The sequence below is a fragment of the Rhipicephalus microplus genome, chromosome 3 (genome assembly GCF_043290135.1).
Source record: "Rhipicephalus microplus isolate Deutch F79 chromosome 3, USDA_Rmic, whole genome shotgun sequence".
Taxonomy (NCBI): domain Eukaryota; kingdom Metazoa; phylum Arthropoda; class Arachnida; order Ixodida; family Ixodidae; genus Rhipicephalus; species Rhipicephalus microplus.
Genome location: NC_134702.1, coordinates 211,240,077 through 211,258,895, shown reverse-complemented (window position 1 = coordinate 211,258,895; position 18,819 = coordinate 211,240,077). Strand labels below are relative to the sequence as shown.

The window sequence follows — 18,819 nt, the reverse complement described above, 5'->3', positions numbered from 1 at the left end:
TTGCTGAGCTAGTTCATAGCATTGTACGCGACGAGCTGCAAAAGCTCTGTGCAATGCCTTCACAGCCTCAGCTGCTCTGACAGACGTCGTCCGTGAAGAAGTGCGGCATCTGGTACGACCATTAGTGCCGCTTTCAACCGAGCCCCCTCTGCTAAGGTATGCGGAAGCTGTACGCACTCCTGCATCGGCAGCCAGCTATTTCCCCCGACCGACCAGCCTGCAGACACCACAGCACTTCTCGGGCCTGCCGCTTTATGAAAACCCATGACTGACTCCTGCAGATGCCGCAGTACTTCTCGGGCCCACCACACTATGAGAATCCGTGACCTAATGTGCGGGAATCTTGCGTGTGGCACGCTTCCGACAATCGGCCACTTTGCAACCACTGTGGGGAGCCAGGTGGCTTGTACTGGGAGTGCTCGTACAGACAAACGGGCTTGCCTGGAATTTGGCCAGACGCTCGTAGGCCCAGGGATGGGTAACGACCCCGCGCTATCGCAGAATACTTGGCAAGTCTACCGCCTGCGAATCTTCAGTGACGCCAGTTACACTCTCCGTCTCCTCGACGCTCTACGTCCTCGAATCAATTCTCTACTTTCGTCGATGCTGTTCAGGGACCATCCGCTCGGTCCCCAAGTTCACGCCGCAGAAACTAGGATGAGCGGCCTCCTGGGTTGGGACTGCTGTTAAGCTATCGTCAAAACAGCCTCCACTGACCCATCCGCCGACCTTCAACGACTCCTTTCAGCCGACACCTCTCATCGCGGACGAACCTATTTCTGCTGACATTGCCATTCTCTTCGACAACCATCTAGTAACTACTCTGGCCGACACCGGCGCCGGCAACTCAGTTATCAGCGCGGAACTTGTGGCTGAACTCAGGAAAGGTACGACTCCTTGGGGGCATGGACCAAACCTTCGGACAGCAGGTGGTCATCTGTTGACACCAATCGGGAGATGCACCGCAAGGCCGCAAATCTGTGAGTCGACGTTCACTGCTTCTTTCGTTGTGCTTCCCGAATGCTCCCGGAAAGTAATTCTTGGCATGGAGTTCCTTCGCGAGCACGGCGCTGTTATAGATCTTCGAGAGTGCCTCGTAACGCTTGCTGACGACTATGCTCCGAAGCCTAGAGATACCGATCAGCAGAAGACTGCGCTTGGCATTGTCGACGACACCGTCACACTTCCGTCACGCACCAGTATGTTCGTTACTGTACAGAACGACATAGACCATCAAAGTAGTGGCATCGCTGCAGCCAACCCTTCGGTGCTCTTGTCTCAGCAAATCTGCGTTGCCCGCGGCATAATTCAATTTAAACGTGGGAGGACTGAGTTGTTGGTCACCAATTTTAGTGGAGCATACCAACATTTGGCCGAGCGAACAACTATCGCTGACTTCAAATTCATTGACAATGAAGCGTGTACGACGATAGCCCCAATTTCTGGGGTCGTTAAAAGTGACACCGTGGTAGCCGATACAGTCAATGCTAATTCGAAGCTGTCATGTGCGCAGAAAGAGCAAATCCGCTGTATCCTCCACATGTTTAGCGGCTGTTTCGCGTGTACATCCAAGATAAAGCAAAATCCAACCGCAAAGCACCGCATTGTCACAGACCATGCTGAACGACCCATACGTCAGCACGCCTACCGAGTATCGCAAAAGAAACAAGAGACAATACGTTCTCAAGTGAAGCAGATGCTCGAAGATGGCGTAATCCAACCCTCGAACAGTCCATGGTCGTCCCCCGTCGTAGCAGTAAAGAAGAAGGACGGAACCCTTCGATTTTGCGTCGATTACCGCAAACTAAACAAAGTGACAAAGAAACACGTTTACCCTCTTCGCGCATCGACGACTCACTAGACCGCCTCCGATGCGCCCGATACTTCTCCTCTGTGAATTTACGCAGTGGCTACTGGCAGATCGAAGTTGATGAATTGATGAACGCGACCGAGAGAAAACAGCATTCATAACGCCTGATGGTCTGTACGAATTCAAGGTGCTGCCCTTCGGTCTGTGTTCTGCTCCTGCGACATTCCAGAGGATGATGGATACAGTGTTCTTCGGTCTCAAGTGGGAAGCATGTCTTGTTTACTTATACGACATCGTTGTCTTCTCCCAAACGTTAGAGCAGCACTTGCAGCGACTAAGACCTGTGTTTGCTGCAATTCGCACGGCAGGCCTATCACTGAAACCAGAAAAAATGTCATTTTGGTTACAACAAATATAAGGTGTTTTGGTCACCTTGTTAGCCATAATGGTATTCGGCCGAACCCAGGCAAAACATTGGCTGTCGCAGATTTTCCATCACCTGCCAACAAACGTGATGTGCGTCGATTTTTATCCCTCTGCACGTACTACAGACGTTTTGTGCAAAATTTTGCAAACATTGCCAAACCCATAACTTGTCTGACAAAAGAAGATGTTCCCTTCGTGCGGGGCCCTGAGCAAACACGCGATTTTTCCGAGCTCCAGCAGCGTCTCCAGGCTAAGCCCATACTCGGAAATTACGACGAAGATGCTGACACTGAACTACACACAGACGCCAGTAACATCAGCCTTGGTGCAGTCCTCGTCCAGTGGCAAGGCGGTGTCGAATGCTCTATAGCTTATGTGAGCCGGATTCTATCGTATGTGGAGGCGAATTACACAACCACCGAAAAAGAGTGCCTAGCTGTAGTCTGGGCAATAGGTAAATTCAGGCCGTACCTGTATGGTCGCCCATTCAGAGTCGTTGACAATCATGCGCTCTGCTGGTTGGCGAACCTTAAAGACTCTTCCGGACGTCTGGCCAGGTGGAGCTTACGCCTTCAGGAGTTCGAATTGACAGTCGCGTACAAGTCTGGCCGGAAGCATACTCACGCGGACTGCCTTTCCTGAGCTCCCCTTACGACAGCGTCATGTGATCAAGATCTCGACGGCCGTTTTCTCTACGCCGTTAGGGTATCCGACTTGTCTGAACAGCAGAAGAACGATTCCGTGCTTGTCGTCCCGCCAGCGTTACAAGCCCATGTCTTGTCCGCCTGTCACGATGAGCCTTCCTCAGGCCACTTAGGATTCGCACGTACCTTGGCCCGGATTCGCCAACACTACTACTGGCCTAAGCTAAATCGAGACGCGACACATTACGTGAAAACGTGTCACGAGTGCCAGCGCCGTAAAGCTCCACATCAGCGCCCAGCCGGCTTTATGGAGCCCGTTGCTCCTCCGACACAACCGTTCCAACAAATTGACATGGATCTGCTCGGACCTTTTCCCAAGCCTCGTGACGGCAACCGCTGGGTTGTAGTCGCTACTGATTACATGACGCGCTACTGCGGAACGAAGGCATTACAACGTGGCACCGCGATTGAGACATCCCGCTTTTTTACGAAGAGCATCGGCCTCCGACATGGAGCACCAGCAGTTTTCATAACTGATCGTGGCACAGCTTTTACCACCCGGATGACACAAGATGCCTTGCATCTTAGCGGCACTGTACATCGAAGAACTACTGTATACCACCCACAAAGCAACTACCTTACAGAACGACTAAACAAGACGATCGCCGACATGCTATCCATGTACGTTGACCAAGACCACAAAAACTGGGATAACATCCTTCCTTACGCCACGGTCGCTTACAACATCGCTGTGCAAGAAACAACTAGATTCACACCATTCCGGTCGCTTCACGGCAGGGAGGTCACTACAATGCTGGATGTCATGCTTCTATCAGACAGGCACCAGATTAGTGTCAAGACGAACGAATTTATCAGACAGGCAGATGCAGCTCCTAAGCTTGCAGTCGAACGAATCCATAAGCAACAATGCATCGACTCGCTGTGGTACAACGCTCGTCGTCGCTATGTCTCTGACCTACCCGGAGAACGAGTATGGTTGTGGACTCCCATTCGACAACGGGGCTGGTCGGAAAAGTTGTCACACCACTCTTTTGGTCCCTATAGAGTTCTCCGTCGTCTCAGCGAAGTGAACTACGAGATTCTTGACGAGGACCTGGCTCGTCAATCCCGCCGTTCACAACAGCCACATGTCGTCCATGTTTAGAGAATGAAATCGTTTTACCAACGCTGATTATTCGTCAAACATCCTTGAGTAGACTTACAGTGATTGTGAACACCCCCTTGTGTACTGATTATTGTATGCGTTTCCTTTTCATCTGGTAATTGTCATTCTGACATCGGGACGATGTTCTTTGTTTGGGAAGGGGGCAACGCCACTAGTACAAGTTCTGAACGTATTATTTTCATTGATGCCGGCAGGCTTGTATGTGTCGCTGTTCAGCAGTGGACGAAGATGCGCGTGCAGAGAAAAACGATAAAGTCGTATTGCCGTTGTTTGAATCAGTTTGACGTCCTTATGTGCCAATATCTATCGGTTGCAGTTACGGTGTAACTTGGCAGTATGTATGTAGAGGACCAGCCAAGGTGGTCTAGTGGTTCTGGTGCTCGGTCGCTGACCCGTACGTCGCGGGATCGCATCCTGGCTGCGGCAGCCGCATTTTCAGTTGACGTGAAATTGTTTAAGGTCCGTCTTCTTAGGTTTAGGTGCACGTTAAAGAACCTCAGCGGATTAAAATATCCTCAGCAACCCACTGCGGCGTCTCTCATAAACATATCCAGGTTTTACGAATTTAAACCTTAACAATTATTATTAGTATTACGATGTGCGTTTGCGCCTCTCTCTTTATCTCTTTATTCCTAAGAGTGACGTGTTCTTAGGCTATGATTGTGTGCGTCTGTTATTTCAACAGTCCTTGCATGCTGTTTTTGCAGGACTTATTCGCCGCCCCTCTCGCGTGGGGGAACGTCACGACGTACGACTACCGGGGCGTCCTACGGTCTGGCATGAAGGAGCTAAGCCTGTGGGCCTACGCCGACGACCCGCAGGCGGATGAGCCAGCCATGTTGAATCCAATGGGGACCGCCGTCTCGAACCCAGACCGCCGACAGGCAACGCATCTTATTCTTAGCTTCCACTCCTACGACGACCGCCGACTTGTCTGCTTCCCCAAGTTGGACGAGGTAAGTCGAACGGAAGCATCGATTAGCGCCCCACAAGTTGAAATGGACACTAAAAAAAGATGTTTCTTACATTTCTATATATATCTCATTCTAAATTTCCAAATCACTTCGCCTTCCTCTACAATGCACTTGGTACGATAGAAAACGCGCTAAATAAAGTGTGGTTTGTGAGGCCACCTAAACATTCTCAGAAAAAAATGTCCTGACGTCGTAGATATTGACGGCATCTACAGGGTCCTATGTAGTTAATAATCAGTAAAAATGACGTACGTTGTTCTAGGAAGAGGTATAGAGTTAAATGAAGTCTAAAGAAATTTCATTATGCCAAGGTGGCCACAATATTGTAAAATACACTAGGACATAAACTAGGACAAGCGCTAGGACTAGGGAATACACTAGGACAAGCGCATCATTCAGGTGATATGATTCAGGCACGAAATTTCAATTTAAGACCTTGACCCTGAATTTCTCCTCCATTAGTGAAACTGTTATCCCCAATGAAATTCGCAGAGAACAATATACAAATTCAAACTAATTTTCTCTTTAACTTCAACAATGCGGTAGGCACATAGGTGCTGCTGTTCTACTTGTAAGGGTTATATAATCGTTGAAACCTCCGGATTGCCGAGGCAGCGTTGGCAAGCGTTGAGCCCAGTCACTGCTGCTCGGTCGATTTGGAAAACTGATGGTACAACTTTCATTTTTTACTATCTTTTACGATTGTTTTTTTTTCAACCACCCTCCCTCGTGATACGACAAAGTCGATATATTTCAAAAAAAGGGCAAAAGGTACCACTAGCGCTTTCTCTTTTCTTTTCTAAAGAAAACATTTTCCTTCGAGGCTCCTATTCGAAAACGTGGTATAGTGAAGATTTCATTTTTCTCATAGACCACATGCTACGTCAGGCTGGACGAAGTTTGTGGAACTTAAACAAACGAGTAAGACTACAAAAATATCAAGTCATCACGTTTTAGTCAAATGATGTCGAACATCAGAGAAAAGCAACGATGCCCCAAATGCATTTGTTACAGGTGACTGAGACGCAGAAGCCATTTTTACCTTTTCTTCCTAATTGATACTATTGATGAGCCACGACTTTGTGTGAAAGCTCTGCGCGTTCAAAGCAGTTTAGCGATGCCTCCACGAACGAAGGAACTGTAAGTTCTATGCAGCTCACGTGCTTTAGCAGTGCCTTGGGAATTGGCACACTATTGACTCGGCGGAGATGTCTTGTCACTATATCATTGTGTGATGTAGTTGTGATGTGAAATCCCTTGGACGTCAGAAATATCGGTGAGTTGTCACGTTGTCGTGACGTCAAATGAAAACGGTTTCGAAATCGCTAACGCTAGCCAAGCTGAAGTAGGTCGGAGTGGCGAGGGGTGCGCCAGCTAGAGAAGGGGGTTGAGAGCTTGAACAAAAGATCACTTGACGTTTGCATTTCAGCAAATACTTCAACCATATCTTATATAAAAATCATTTTTAAGGGAATCGGACCTTGTGTTTCGAGAAGCGCATCGACAGCAATCTCCATTGCGACTAGTAACTCGATGATGAATCTCACATATTTTTTTTATTTCCTTTGGGCCACGTTTAACAACATGGTGACTGCTTGGTGTGCCTTATGAAAAATAAAGGTTTCATTCCAGTCACGCATGGGTAACTTGCTGGAGCAAAACGTTGTTATTGTTAGAGGCGAGACAATAATGAGCATGCAATTTAGCAAAGATGAATGCTCGTGAAGTACTCATTATACAGGTGTAGGGTATACATACACATATTTTTTTTTAATTTATATATTAAAAAAACAGTGTGCCGTGCCACCAGCAAAGTACGTTGTAGTAGGCATGACGTCATCGCACTATTTTACGGAACAGCTTTCCAAGGAACGGCCTTCTACGAACGATTAGGATGAATGGAGGAACACCACCGTTCTATTCAGAATCGGTAGAAATGTAACGACAGCTCATAATGTTTATGAAGGAATGGCAGAGGACACGGCGTTCCTTCTGTAAATACGTGACTGCAATCAGCAGGTGCGCGCACGCACGCCATGCCGAACAGAGCTGATGGCCAATCGCATCAGGCACAAAAAAAAAAGTTGGCAGATCCCACGAACAGTGGGAGTTGATGATATGCGAAGCACGAATGAGCAAAGTGGACATGTCGCTTTAAAGTCAGCACAACGTTAGGAAGTGGAGGTAAATTATGCCGTACATGACTTCCGTGTCATTATTATCATATTTATATGTGTCGTTTGCCTTCGTCATCTGTTCACGTCACGTAACGCCAAATTTGGTATATGTGGAGCTAGAAAAATGGCCGTCAGTGCATCATAAAGGGCCCAATGTACTACAACGTAACGTGCACGTACGCGAACGCACGCCACAGCGACGCAACGTTAGCAAAACGCGAGCCCTATATAGTCTCACGGCAGGTGCGACTGGCGCGACCTGCGTCCGTCGGCACGGCCCGATGGCAATCGGCACGAAATGCGACATGCTGCCTTTCGCGTTTCACGTCGATGCGTTACCCAGACAACACTGCGTCTGCCTCTTTTTGTGACGGAGGGACGCCGGACGCGCTCAAACGTCCCTGCATCAAGACAGCATGTGGCAGGACCAGCGCCTGGCGTGGCAACACTGGCGTGACGCGACAAAACGAATGCTGGCGCGCACGCGCTCCGGGTCACACCGAAATTTATTGGTGCCTTGACTGTGGCATGTAGTCATGTTCTCACATGACAGGCACCTCATGATTATCATGTTTGCACGAGTCACACACCTTCGTCATTGATTGACGTTGAGTAATGCACAATTTGGTATATGTGAAGCTAGAGACGCGGCCGCGAGCACATCATGAGCATGGCATGTAGTCATATTGTTACATGACACGCATGTCACGATTTTCTTGTTAGGGTCTGTCGCTTGTGTTTGCCATGCAGTCATGTCAAACCATAGTAGTTTTGCAAGGTCTGATGTGAACGAAAGCACCGAGAGAGCAGCAGGACCATGAAATGTAAACCATGACGTACATGTCATGATTTTCATGTTATGACTAGTCAAATATGCTCTTCATAGTCATGTTATGCCATGCTTAGTTTTGTATTGATACCTTTATTGAAACGGCCAGGAGTGCTAAATCTTGCAGGCGGATAGATATATATATATATATATATATATATATATATATATATATATAGATATATATATATATATATAGATAGATATACATATAGATAGATATATAGATATATAGATAGATATATAGATATATAGATAGATAGATATATATATAGATAGATAGATGCACTCAAAGTTACCGATTTTCTCTAAGAAATGCTTTGCATTTACAAGTATGTACAGCTCATTTGTCACGTACCAACAATGCATCATCATTTTGACTTTATGGAGCCCGTTTGAGGAGCAGAGAAGCGTGCGCCGCTGAGCCCGACCACGTGCGGAAAAGACTGTTGGTTTTCTATAGTAGAGTCGCTATGCTAAATGTTCGCCGAGTGTCATAGAAGGAAACATTTCATCATTCAACGCCGACTAAATTTCAAGGCCGAAAGGCTGCCGCAGTGACGTCAGAGGGTGGGGGCCCAGTTACGCCGCGAACGCGGCGGAAAGCCTGTGTTTCGTTCACGTTTTAGGAGAACTAAAGCGCGAGCCAGACGTGCGATTTCCCGTGCGATGCGGCGTGCCGCGTGCGATGTTTTGGGACACACGGGGGCGAGGAAGCTATCAGTGGCAGGCCCCACCCCCCTGCGGCGCCTCGGTATGCAGGGTCGAAACACTTGGTATCCTCGTAATGAGCCTCAAAACAAACAACATTACACAGCCACGACTCGTTCCGCAAAAAATAATTAATAAATCGCATTCGTGAACGACAAGCACGTCGTAACCACGGCAACAGCTGATTATTCACGACTCCGACAGGTAGGCCTAGCATCGCGGGCGCCAGCCGTCGCCTACGCCGTTCACACACGAGCTCGTCATCGAGAGCTTGTTTTCGACAACACTATCAAGCATTGCACTCGTATGTAATACGTTAGCATACATTATTATTTTATTGATGCCATCGATGTGAAGAGCAAAGGTGGAAGCGAAGCAAGCCAGCGCAGAGACGTCGGTAGCTGTGTTTAGCTGCGAAATGACCTTGCATCGGTGCTCACGATCTCCGATCTCACTAGCAGTTTCAAAACGGGCGTTGTCGTGCAGAAAAGACACACTTAGAGCATCCCTTTATTCAATGCGGAATAATATCACGTCACCAGGGAAGCGTACTCGATGTCTGTCACGCCGCCGCAGTCGGCGTTGTCAGCAATCCACGATCGCACCGCTCCACCGACTCGCCTGGAGCCTTGGACCACGGGTGATGGGAGCGGCGACAGGGAGATGGTGCGACTAGCATCGTGACGCCACTCGTATGCTCGCGCTGTGATTGGCTGCTGCCATGCGGCAGTGCGATGCTGCGACGAAAATATCTGGCCGGTTTGATGCACGCCGCACTGGCTATGCGGTGGTGCGACGCGAAGAAACGTCACGAAGCGTCACGAAACGTCACCACTCCGGCAGTCGCATCGCCATACCGCACGCCGAATTGCAGAGAAAATCGCACGTCTGTCTCGCGCTTAACGCTCCCGCTCTCGCAGCTGCTGCGGCTAGGTTGGGCCAAATAAAAGATGTGGAAAAAAAAGTCTTACTCAGCATGCTCAGTTGGGCGACTGGGCCCCCAACCCCTGACGTCACTGCGACAGCCTTCCGGCCTTGAAATTTCGTCGGCGTTGCATCATCACGATGTTGTTTTTGTTGTTGTTGTTGTTGTTTCCCTGTGCAAATGGCTCGTACCCAAAGAAGGGGATTGGCCGATTTTAAGGTGAATTTGCCCTAAACATTCAGCAATGCGTCATTCCTACATATTTTTTGTAACTTAATTTTGATTTGAAATACTGATATCAAGTTTGCAGAAAAAAAAGAAGAAAAATAGTGAGACAATAATTTAGCAAGCCAGCACACGCTCTTTCTTTATCTTCTTCATCTTTGGTTCACTCCCGGAACACATACGCTTATTTTTCCGAAATGTGATGCCTAATGGGTGAGAGGAATGAAGAGAGAGCGAAAAAAAGATAAAGGTAGAAATACTTGGCGAAAAAAAAACATCTCCCTGTCCCGCCGTTGGGGTCTAGTGGCTAAGGTATTGGTCTGCTGGCCCGTAGGTCGCGGGATCGAATCTCGGCTGCGGCGGCTGCATTTCCATTTGAGGTGAAAATCTTTTAGGCCCGTGCGCTGAGATTTGGGTGCACGTTAAAGAAGCCCAGATGGTCGAAATTTCCGGAGCTTTTCACTACGGCATATCTCATAATCATATGGTGGTTTTGGGATGTTAAACCCCACGTATCAATGAATCAAAACACATCTCAGTGAGGCGAGATTTGACATTGCTTATGCAAGGCGAGTGTCGTCAACACTCGTCTATATAAGTTTTTTTCTAGTATAGGCTCATCACAGGCATTACAATTTGAAGGACTTCATTGCACACACAGGACTGATATGTTCATTCTGCTCGTATTGCGGTCCAATGACGAACACGTGGCAGTAAATAGTCAGCATTCAACAGTGAGAACATACCAAATAGAGGCAATTTCCAATCATGCTCTACAACGGTAGTAACAATAAGCACTCAAATACCATTATGGATGACTTCTCATTTGTTAGTATTATGTCTTCGCTGACTGACCGTGCAAATGAAGTGTTGATGTTGACAAAAATATTGGCAATATGTTTCTCTGCAACATCCACGTACGCTAGCAGATCATAACGTCTTGTAAAGTAGTGGGGAGCAAGTAGGTGCAAAACGGCAGAAAGGATAAGGAAAATGTAAATGAAGAGGAATTAAGGAGAGTAAAAGAGAGATAGAAGGATGTATGTAGAGAGAAGTGAGGGAGAACATAGAAATAGCGGTAAAGAAACAGACATAATTATGTTGGAAAGCTGTGAACTTGGGACTCAACTCAGTTGCAGTTGTCTTTTCTGAACACTATATTTTACTCAAACTCGACAATTGAATCAGCACCCATTCATCGCCTAATTATTGCTCTTTCAGTGTGGTTTTCTGTGCAAGAAATATATATATATATATATATACATATATATATATATATATATATATATATATATATATATATATATATATATATATATATATTTCACTTACATCCTCCGAAGAAGGCTGGTCCACCAGCCGAAACTGTTAGGATTAAATAAATATTTTATTGTTTTGTTTCCTATACTGCACTATTCTCGAAGTTTACAACTTTTATTACGGTAGCCGGAAGAAACTCTGATCATCTATTTCATCTATATATATATATATATATATATATATATATATATATATATATACTGGTGCATGGGCGACTGTTTCCGTTTAAATTTCTGAAGCGCAGTATTTTGCCTCCATTTTTGATGACTGGCTTTAAACGGGCTACATGTGTAGGCCTTCAAATAGATGAGCACGAAAGTTGCAATTAAACCAGCTGGTTGTGTAGCCGGTGGTATCTAAAAAACTTGTCTAGATAGGTTTTCCTAAATTCCTTTTACCTACGTATAACCTTCTGTCGGTGATTTCAAATCCGTATAACTTTTGTAGCTTCATGTGAGCTCTAAGCCGCTCACTTTATTTTGCTTCGTTGTTATCCGACTGTGTATTTTTAAGAAAAATTCAAATGCAACGCTAGTGTAGAGACACTTTTAAGCTTTCAGAATGCAGGCGTAACGGGTTTCTTTTGCATCAGATGAACTAGTAATGGGAACTCGTTCTATACTTGCGAAGTACAAGCTTCTCTTTCCAATTTGGAAGAACGTGTACAGCACAGAATTTTTGTGTGATAACAGTTATTGTACAATTCCTGTTTACGCCGCCAGTGTTTCCCTTTCGCGTTTCACGAAGTATTTATGATATTCGACAACGTGAAAGGCAAATCACGAAATGGTGGCTAGATAGTAATTGCCGTGGCTTTACCTGTCAACCGAGTGATAAGATAATGAGGGGTGTCATACTACTGGGCTACAGAAATTTTGACGACCCGGTATTTTTCAAAACGTGCACCTGGATCAATAGGTATCCAAGACTCTAACATATTCAAGCACCGCTGCCGGATGTCTATTCTGTAACCTTCGGTCGGCAATGGAGCACCTTTATAACGACAACACCCCCGTGGCGTTTTACGCGCACAATAAGGAGACAGACAGCAATTTTTATCGTTCCTCGGTTGTTGGTTGCAGACCTCGCAATTATCTCTTGCTTTAGTGTGAGGAAGTGCACAGAGATGTTTTCTGTGTGTCTGCGTGCTCATTTAGGTAAAGTGAAATACACTATGCGTGAAGAGGCACTCAGACAGAACCGTAGCCGGGGAGGTCTGCCACGATGCGCACACCTGTGCCAACTTTGTTTTTACCAGAACAACAATGCGCAAGTGGTACAGTTTCGCACAGCTCTTAGGAAACTATTTCACAGATTGGCAATTCCATTTAGCTGACACTTACTTTTTGTATGTTTTATTCGACCACCTGTTGTTTATTTTTGTGTGTGTAAAGTTTGAAGTAGGTGTTCAAGATCCGTATATTAATACGTTCTGCGAACTCTACTAATAACTCCTATCTGTTGATCCTGAAGCCAATTTCATATTCCTCCACTGCATAGTCTCCGGCCTGTTTCTTACCTACTTCGGCATTAACCTCGCCCATCAGAATAGTATACTGTGTTTTTATATTATTAAGGAATGACTCTACGTCTTGATATATGCATTCAAAGAAATGATCATGACTCGATGTAGGAGCGTACGCCTGTACAACCTTCATCTTGTAGCTTTTGTTAAACCTAACTTTGATTCTTGAAACCCTCTCACTGATGCTATATCTGTGTTGTCAGCGATATTCTCGTGTATACGAACCTTACCACTGGTTTTTTTTTTGTACACTAAAACATGGTAGCATAGGAGATGTTCGTTTCCATAATTCATTTTACTGCAGCTTCGCAGTGTTCCGTTCCGTTTTACCCAAGTTTTGGCGGAACCAGTTTACCCGGTTTACCCCTGTTAATGTTTTACCCTAGTTCCCCAGTGTTTATTTTATCCCTAGTTTTTTTTCTCTCAACTAATCTACAATCGCATAGGACGTGTCCACTTTGCCCCAGGACCCGTGTTGGGCACATTCTTTCTTCTTAGTCCTCATCCCCCAGTTCGCTACTAAAATGAAAATGACGTGGTCGTTCGTCAGCATTGTATATCGCCTCACGAGTCCTCCTAACTTCACAGAGCCCTATTACATCTCGTTTACACCCTATAATTTTTTCTAATACAACAGCCAGACAAGCCTCACTAGACAGCGTTCAAGCGTTGAACGTAACCAAGTGCAGACTCCAATGACAGCCTATCATGCCCATAGATTCTCAGCACCCTTGGCTGCGTCGCAAGTATGACTACCGCCTTCAACAGCTGCTTCGCAGCCGCTGGAGACTGAGGGCCAAGTGTTAACTTCTGTAGTCATGGAAGGTGTTGACCAAGTACTGCCCAGAATGGCCAATCCTGCTCTGGTGAAGAAGTCCATTACCGGCAGGTGGTCATTAGCAAGGCCTCATCCTACACCTCGTCTTTCTTGTTTTAAACGACTCCTTCATCTGGAGTTTTAAGTGAATATTCGGTTGGAAATGGTCCAGCATCTGCATGTGAACCGAAACTCGTCATTGCATGCAAGGCTGCTGCGCTATTATAAAGAGGGGGTTATGTCGCACATTCATATCACTGTATTTTATGACCTGGTCGCCCATCAGCTTCTAACTTCACATGTCCCGCAGCTCATTTTGTGAACTACTGAACCATTAGGCAACCAAAAAAAAGTCAAAGCTTTGCCACAAACGCAAAGCAATGAACCCGATAGCAACAAATTGGAAGGTCAAGCGCATAATGGCAAGCAGATGGAAACGTGCCTCATGTTTATCATGCACAAACAACGCACTAAACGTAGTCACAGGTACAGATTAGGGCAAATAAGCGCCTCAGTTGTTTCTTCGCTGTGTGTGAAAAGCGCGGCTTTTTCGCAAACGGAGGCTGCGCAACGATTCCAGTGATCTTTGTGCACCCGGCAACTTCAACAAAATCGTTTCGACAAAACTCAAAGGCTAGCAAAGACATAAGATTCTCCCCACTGCAAGATAAGGGCGCGTGATCGAGTGTACAGCCCCTTATTCTTTACGCGGGTTAAAGTACGCGTGAGATATGAGGGCCGCCGCGCGCTCACTGCGCCATCTTGCTGATAATGCTGAATACACAAATGTTTTCCCCACCCCGAGATGCCCGCCAACAGTGGTGAGTGGTAGATATGAATAGCTTGCCGTTTCAGAGTTGATGAAGGTACCCGTCAGTGGCTCAGTAGTTAACGCCCGGCACACACGTACCAGCTCAGTAGTTAACGCCTGGCATTTACGACGCGCAGGTTTCACGTTCGATTCCGTGCTCCGGAGTCCTTTTTTTCTGGGCTTGTTTTCTTTCTTGCGTTTTCATATATATAGATACGTATACATATACGGTGCGTGACATCGACGCCGACCTCCACGCCGATGCCGGCGGCGGAATATAGCCGAGTGTGTCCATATAATTGATATCGCAATAAAAAAGCACAGCGTATCCACGGAGTATATGATGATGAGTGGGGTGAAGCCCTGAAGGTTGTTATCGCTAAACCGCAAACCACCCGCAAATATCGCCAACCACATCATTAAAAACCTGACGAACAATTTACATATTTATAGAAGAAATTTTGTTATCCTTAAGTGGTACCTGTACGTGGCTTCCGTTCCGCCTTCATTATAACAGCTTTATTGTCGGGGAAGTGGTGGATCGGTGATGGTGCGTTGTGGGATGCTTGCCAGGATGAAGTAGTGGGCAGTTGTCAAAGGTGAAGCTATAGGTGGTCGCGTACATACATACAAGGGACGGACAGACCCACACCTTTAGGAGTTTAGCCTATAAAAGTGAACACTGGAGTATAAGGCATGCATAATAAGAACGACGAAAGTACTAACAATAATAATAGTGGTATGGTGGCCACAATATTCATTATTATTGTAGTTACACTGAAAATGAGACTAATATTAGTAATAAATCTCCATAATAACTATTAACGCAACAGAAGTGGACGCGGCAAAGTTCTAATGGGGAAACTAAAATTGAAATAGACTTATTCTGTGTGCACACCCAGGCATTGTGCATAATGCAGTAGTTTGCAAGATTCAGTGCCTTGACCATACACCCTAAGGCAAGAGCGTGCTAAAATAGTACATGGTTTGTCCTTTTGGGGACTAATAAGGCTGCCACTACTATTAATACTTCTAGATACTAACGGCAACGGGTCTAACAGTTAGTCTCCACAGACCAGCTCGAGGGACAAAAAATTAGTCATCACATTTGCACCTTAGCAAGTAACTGTTAGTCTCACAAATCACCTTAAAAAACTCACATTTAGTCTTCACATTTAAACCTTATGGGGCAACCGTTAGTTTTCACATATACACCTTACCGGGCAACCATTATTCCTCTCAGTTGGACCCCGCCGGACGAACGATTGGTCCACTCAAATACTTCGATAGGATCGACTTTTTAACCTCAGTTCACATATTGCGTTTCCATTTATTCTCCGCACGGCCTAATACTTTTTTTCGCCCAATTTTCGGTGCAGTGAGAAACAAATGGCGGGGAAAAGAGCACACAAAAAATTATTTAGCTATCTGTGTGTCATTGCTTTCGCAATCACTGCAACAACGAAAGACAAAAGTGGGGCATTCAAATGTTCTATTTTTCTCTATGCACATGAACTTTATCTATTATTTAAGAGAATTCGTGGTGAAATGTACAATTCCGGCCTCGTTGTGACATCTTGTAGAGTCTTTGTGAAGCTCCTCTGACGGAAGTGATAGATGACAGGCATTGCAGACGCCAGCGCACATAGCCGTCTGCATGTTGTGTGCCCACGGCTGTACAATAGGATAGCAAAAAATGGTCACACGTGGCAGAAGAGGAGGATACAGGTATATGACAAGTACATGCAAGTTGATATAAAAAATACGTGTAAAATATGACACGCAAATAACTTTACCTTCAAATCTCTTACAGTCCTTCTGAAGCTAGTCCGACGAAAACGATAGATGACAGGCATAGCAGACGCCAGCACACACAGCCACAGCCTTCTGCATGATGTATGCCCACGGCTGTGCAATAAGATTGTAAAAATAGTTATTCACACGTGACAGAGGATGAATGAAACGTTCCTTTCCCTCTTGAACTGCTCTTTGTACGCTGCAATGATTCTTGACCAACAGCTATTATTGGCGTTTGTTACCGCCCGCCCGACGCTGACCAATCATTTGTCATTCATCTACACGAAACGCTTCTTTCCTTAGTATCTTCCCATCGCCAGGCATCCATTCTTTTGTTCGCGACTTTATTCTTCCGGCAATAAACTGGTCAAATCTTGCTGCGACAACAGCTAGGCAAAACACGGAAGCCGAGTTTGTAAACACATGCCTTACTTTTGCCCCGCCGCGGTGGTCTAGTGGCTAAGGTACTCGGCTGCTGACCCGCAGGTCGCGGGTTCAAATTCCGGCTGCGCGGCTGCGTTTCCGATGGAGGCGGAAATGTTGTAGGCCCGTGTGCTCAGATTTGGGTGGACGTTAAAGAACCCAAGGTGGTCGAAATTTCCGAAGCCCTCCACTACGGCGTCTCTCATAATCATATAATGGTTTTGGGACGTTAAACCCAACATATCAATCATCAATCATGCCTTACTTTTGGTTTAACACAGATTGTTACTACCCCGACTATACAGACTGACAACACTTCCACGATCCTCGACCTTGTGCTTTCTTCAAATCTTGATAGCGTTACGTCTATTAACTATCACCCCGGGCTATCTGACCACTCCATCATCCACGTTTCAGTTGAAGGCCATGTGCCAGCCCAGCCGTGAATAAAAAAACGATAACGCTGTACGATAAAGGCGATTACTGTAGCATGAATGCTGACCCTATAACTTTCTATGTAGAATTTTTGCCTAACGTTTTTGATCGTTCAGTTGACAATAAGACGCTACTTTTTAAGAATAAAATGCAGACTCTGATAGCAAAATACATTCCCACTATTTCTGTAACTGAATGACCAGCTAACCCTTGGTTTAATAATTCCCTCAAATGCCTCAACAACAAAAAGAAACGCCAATATAAAACAGCAAAGCTAAAAAATAGTGCTAGTGCTTGGAATAAGTATCACCAATCTGAGAAACTTTACCTCTCTCTTTCGGCTAAAGTCAAACGATCTTTCTATAACACGTCCCTACTTTGTATGCTACAGAATAACCCTAAACAGTTCTGGAAAATAATGAACCCGAAGCATTCAAAACCAGTCAGCTTGCGTGACGAACGCAACTGTCCTATTCCAGCTTTTGATGTTGCCCAGGAATTAAACTGTGCCTTTGGCTCGGCGTTCACCAAAGAACCTGATACAGGATTACCCAATTTTCCTCTTTACGATCACCCCGTCATGCCCGGAGTTACCTTTGAAGCTATTGGCATAATCAAACTAATTTAATCACTGAAACTCATTTCATCATCGGTCGTTGATGACATCAATTCAAAAATCCTAAAATATAGCAAACACACATCTAGTGAAATACTTTCGCTCATTTTCCAGCAATCGCTATAATCTGGAGTGGTCCCAGAGGACTGAAAGTTGAGAAAGATTATTCCAGTACCAAGAAAGGTAATCTATCAGCTCAGAGTGGTTACCGTCCAATCTCACTCAAATTAATGGAACATGTTATTTATTCCCACGTAGCGAAATTCCTAATGTCCAAGCACTTTTTCCACCTCAATCAACACGGCTTCCTGAAAGGACTCTCGTGCGACACTCAGATAGCCTTATATATTAACGACGTCAGTACCAGCCTCGATAAAAATGTTCCTGTAGATTTGATTTTGACAAGGCATTCGTCAAAGTACCACATAACAGATTATTTCTGAAGCTATCTCGTCTAAACCTTGATCACACTGTACTGACTTGGTTACAAAATTTCTTAACTAACCGTAAGCAGTTTGTATTCACGCACTCGTACTCTTCTAGTTTATCTCCCGTTCTCTCAGGAGTGCCTCAAAAAACAGTTTTAGGACCCTTACTATTTCTAGTTTACATTAATGACTTCCCAAATATTATTCAATCTAACATAAGTCTATTTGCAGACGATTGCGTCTTATATCGTCCCATTTACACTTGTAATGACAATTTAATTCTCTAGCTTGACCTATGTATTATTATTATTTGGTGTGATACGTGGCTAATGTCTCTTAATGTCACTAAAACCTCATTACTGTCTTTCCACCGCAGAACGACATACGTCCCGCATCGCAACGTAATTGGCAGTTCTAACGTTTCATCTGTTCAATTCTATAAATATCTGGGTGTTTTCTTAACCTAAGATCTGACATGGTCAACTTACATTTCGGATGTGAGCAACGATGCTAGTGACGTTCTTGGGTATCTGCGCCATAATTTACGTTTTTGTTCTTCACCCATCAAATTGCTCACATATCAAACATTGGTCCGACCTAAACTTGAGTAAGCATGTGTGATCTAAGATCCCCACCTCTCTAACTTTACTAATACACTTGAATCTATGCAAAACCATGCGGAAAGGTTTATTTATTCGGCCTACTTCTACCACACAAGCGTCACTAAACTAAAGAAACAA

The 18,819-nt window shown here is 45.3% G+C and overlaps 1 protein-coding gene across 2 annotated transcripts in view; it reads left to right on the top strand.

Moving 5' to 3' along the window:
- The window catches only part of LOC142804119 (phosphatidylinositol 4,5-bisphosphate 3-kinase catalytic subunit beta isoform-like), a 92,332-nt gene that overhangs the window by 33,405 nt on the left and 40,108 nt on the right, over nt 1-18,819 (top strand). For both annotated transcript variants that reach the window (XM_075890702.1, XM_075890701.1), the window contains exon 9: nt 4,774-5,022. In XM_075890702.1, coding sequence (XP_075746817.1) covers nt 4,774-5,022 — 249 coding nt within the window. The remainder of the gene's footprint in view (nt 1-4,773; nt 5,023-18,819) is intronic.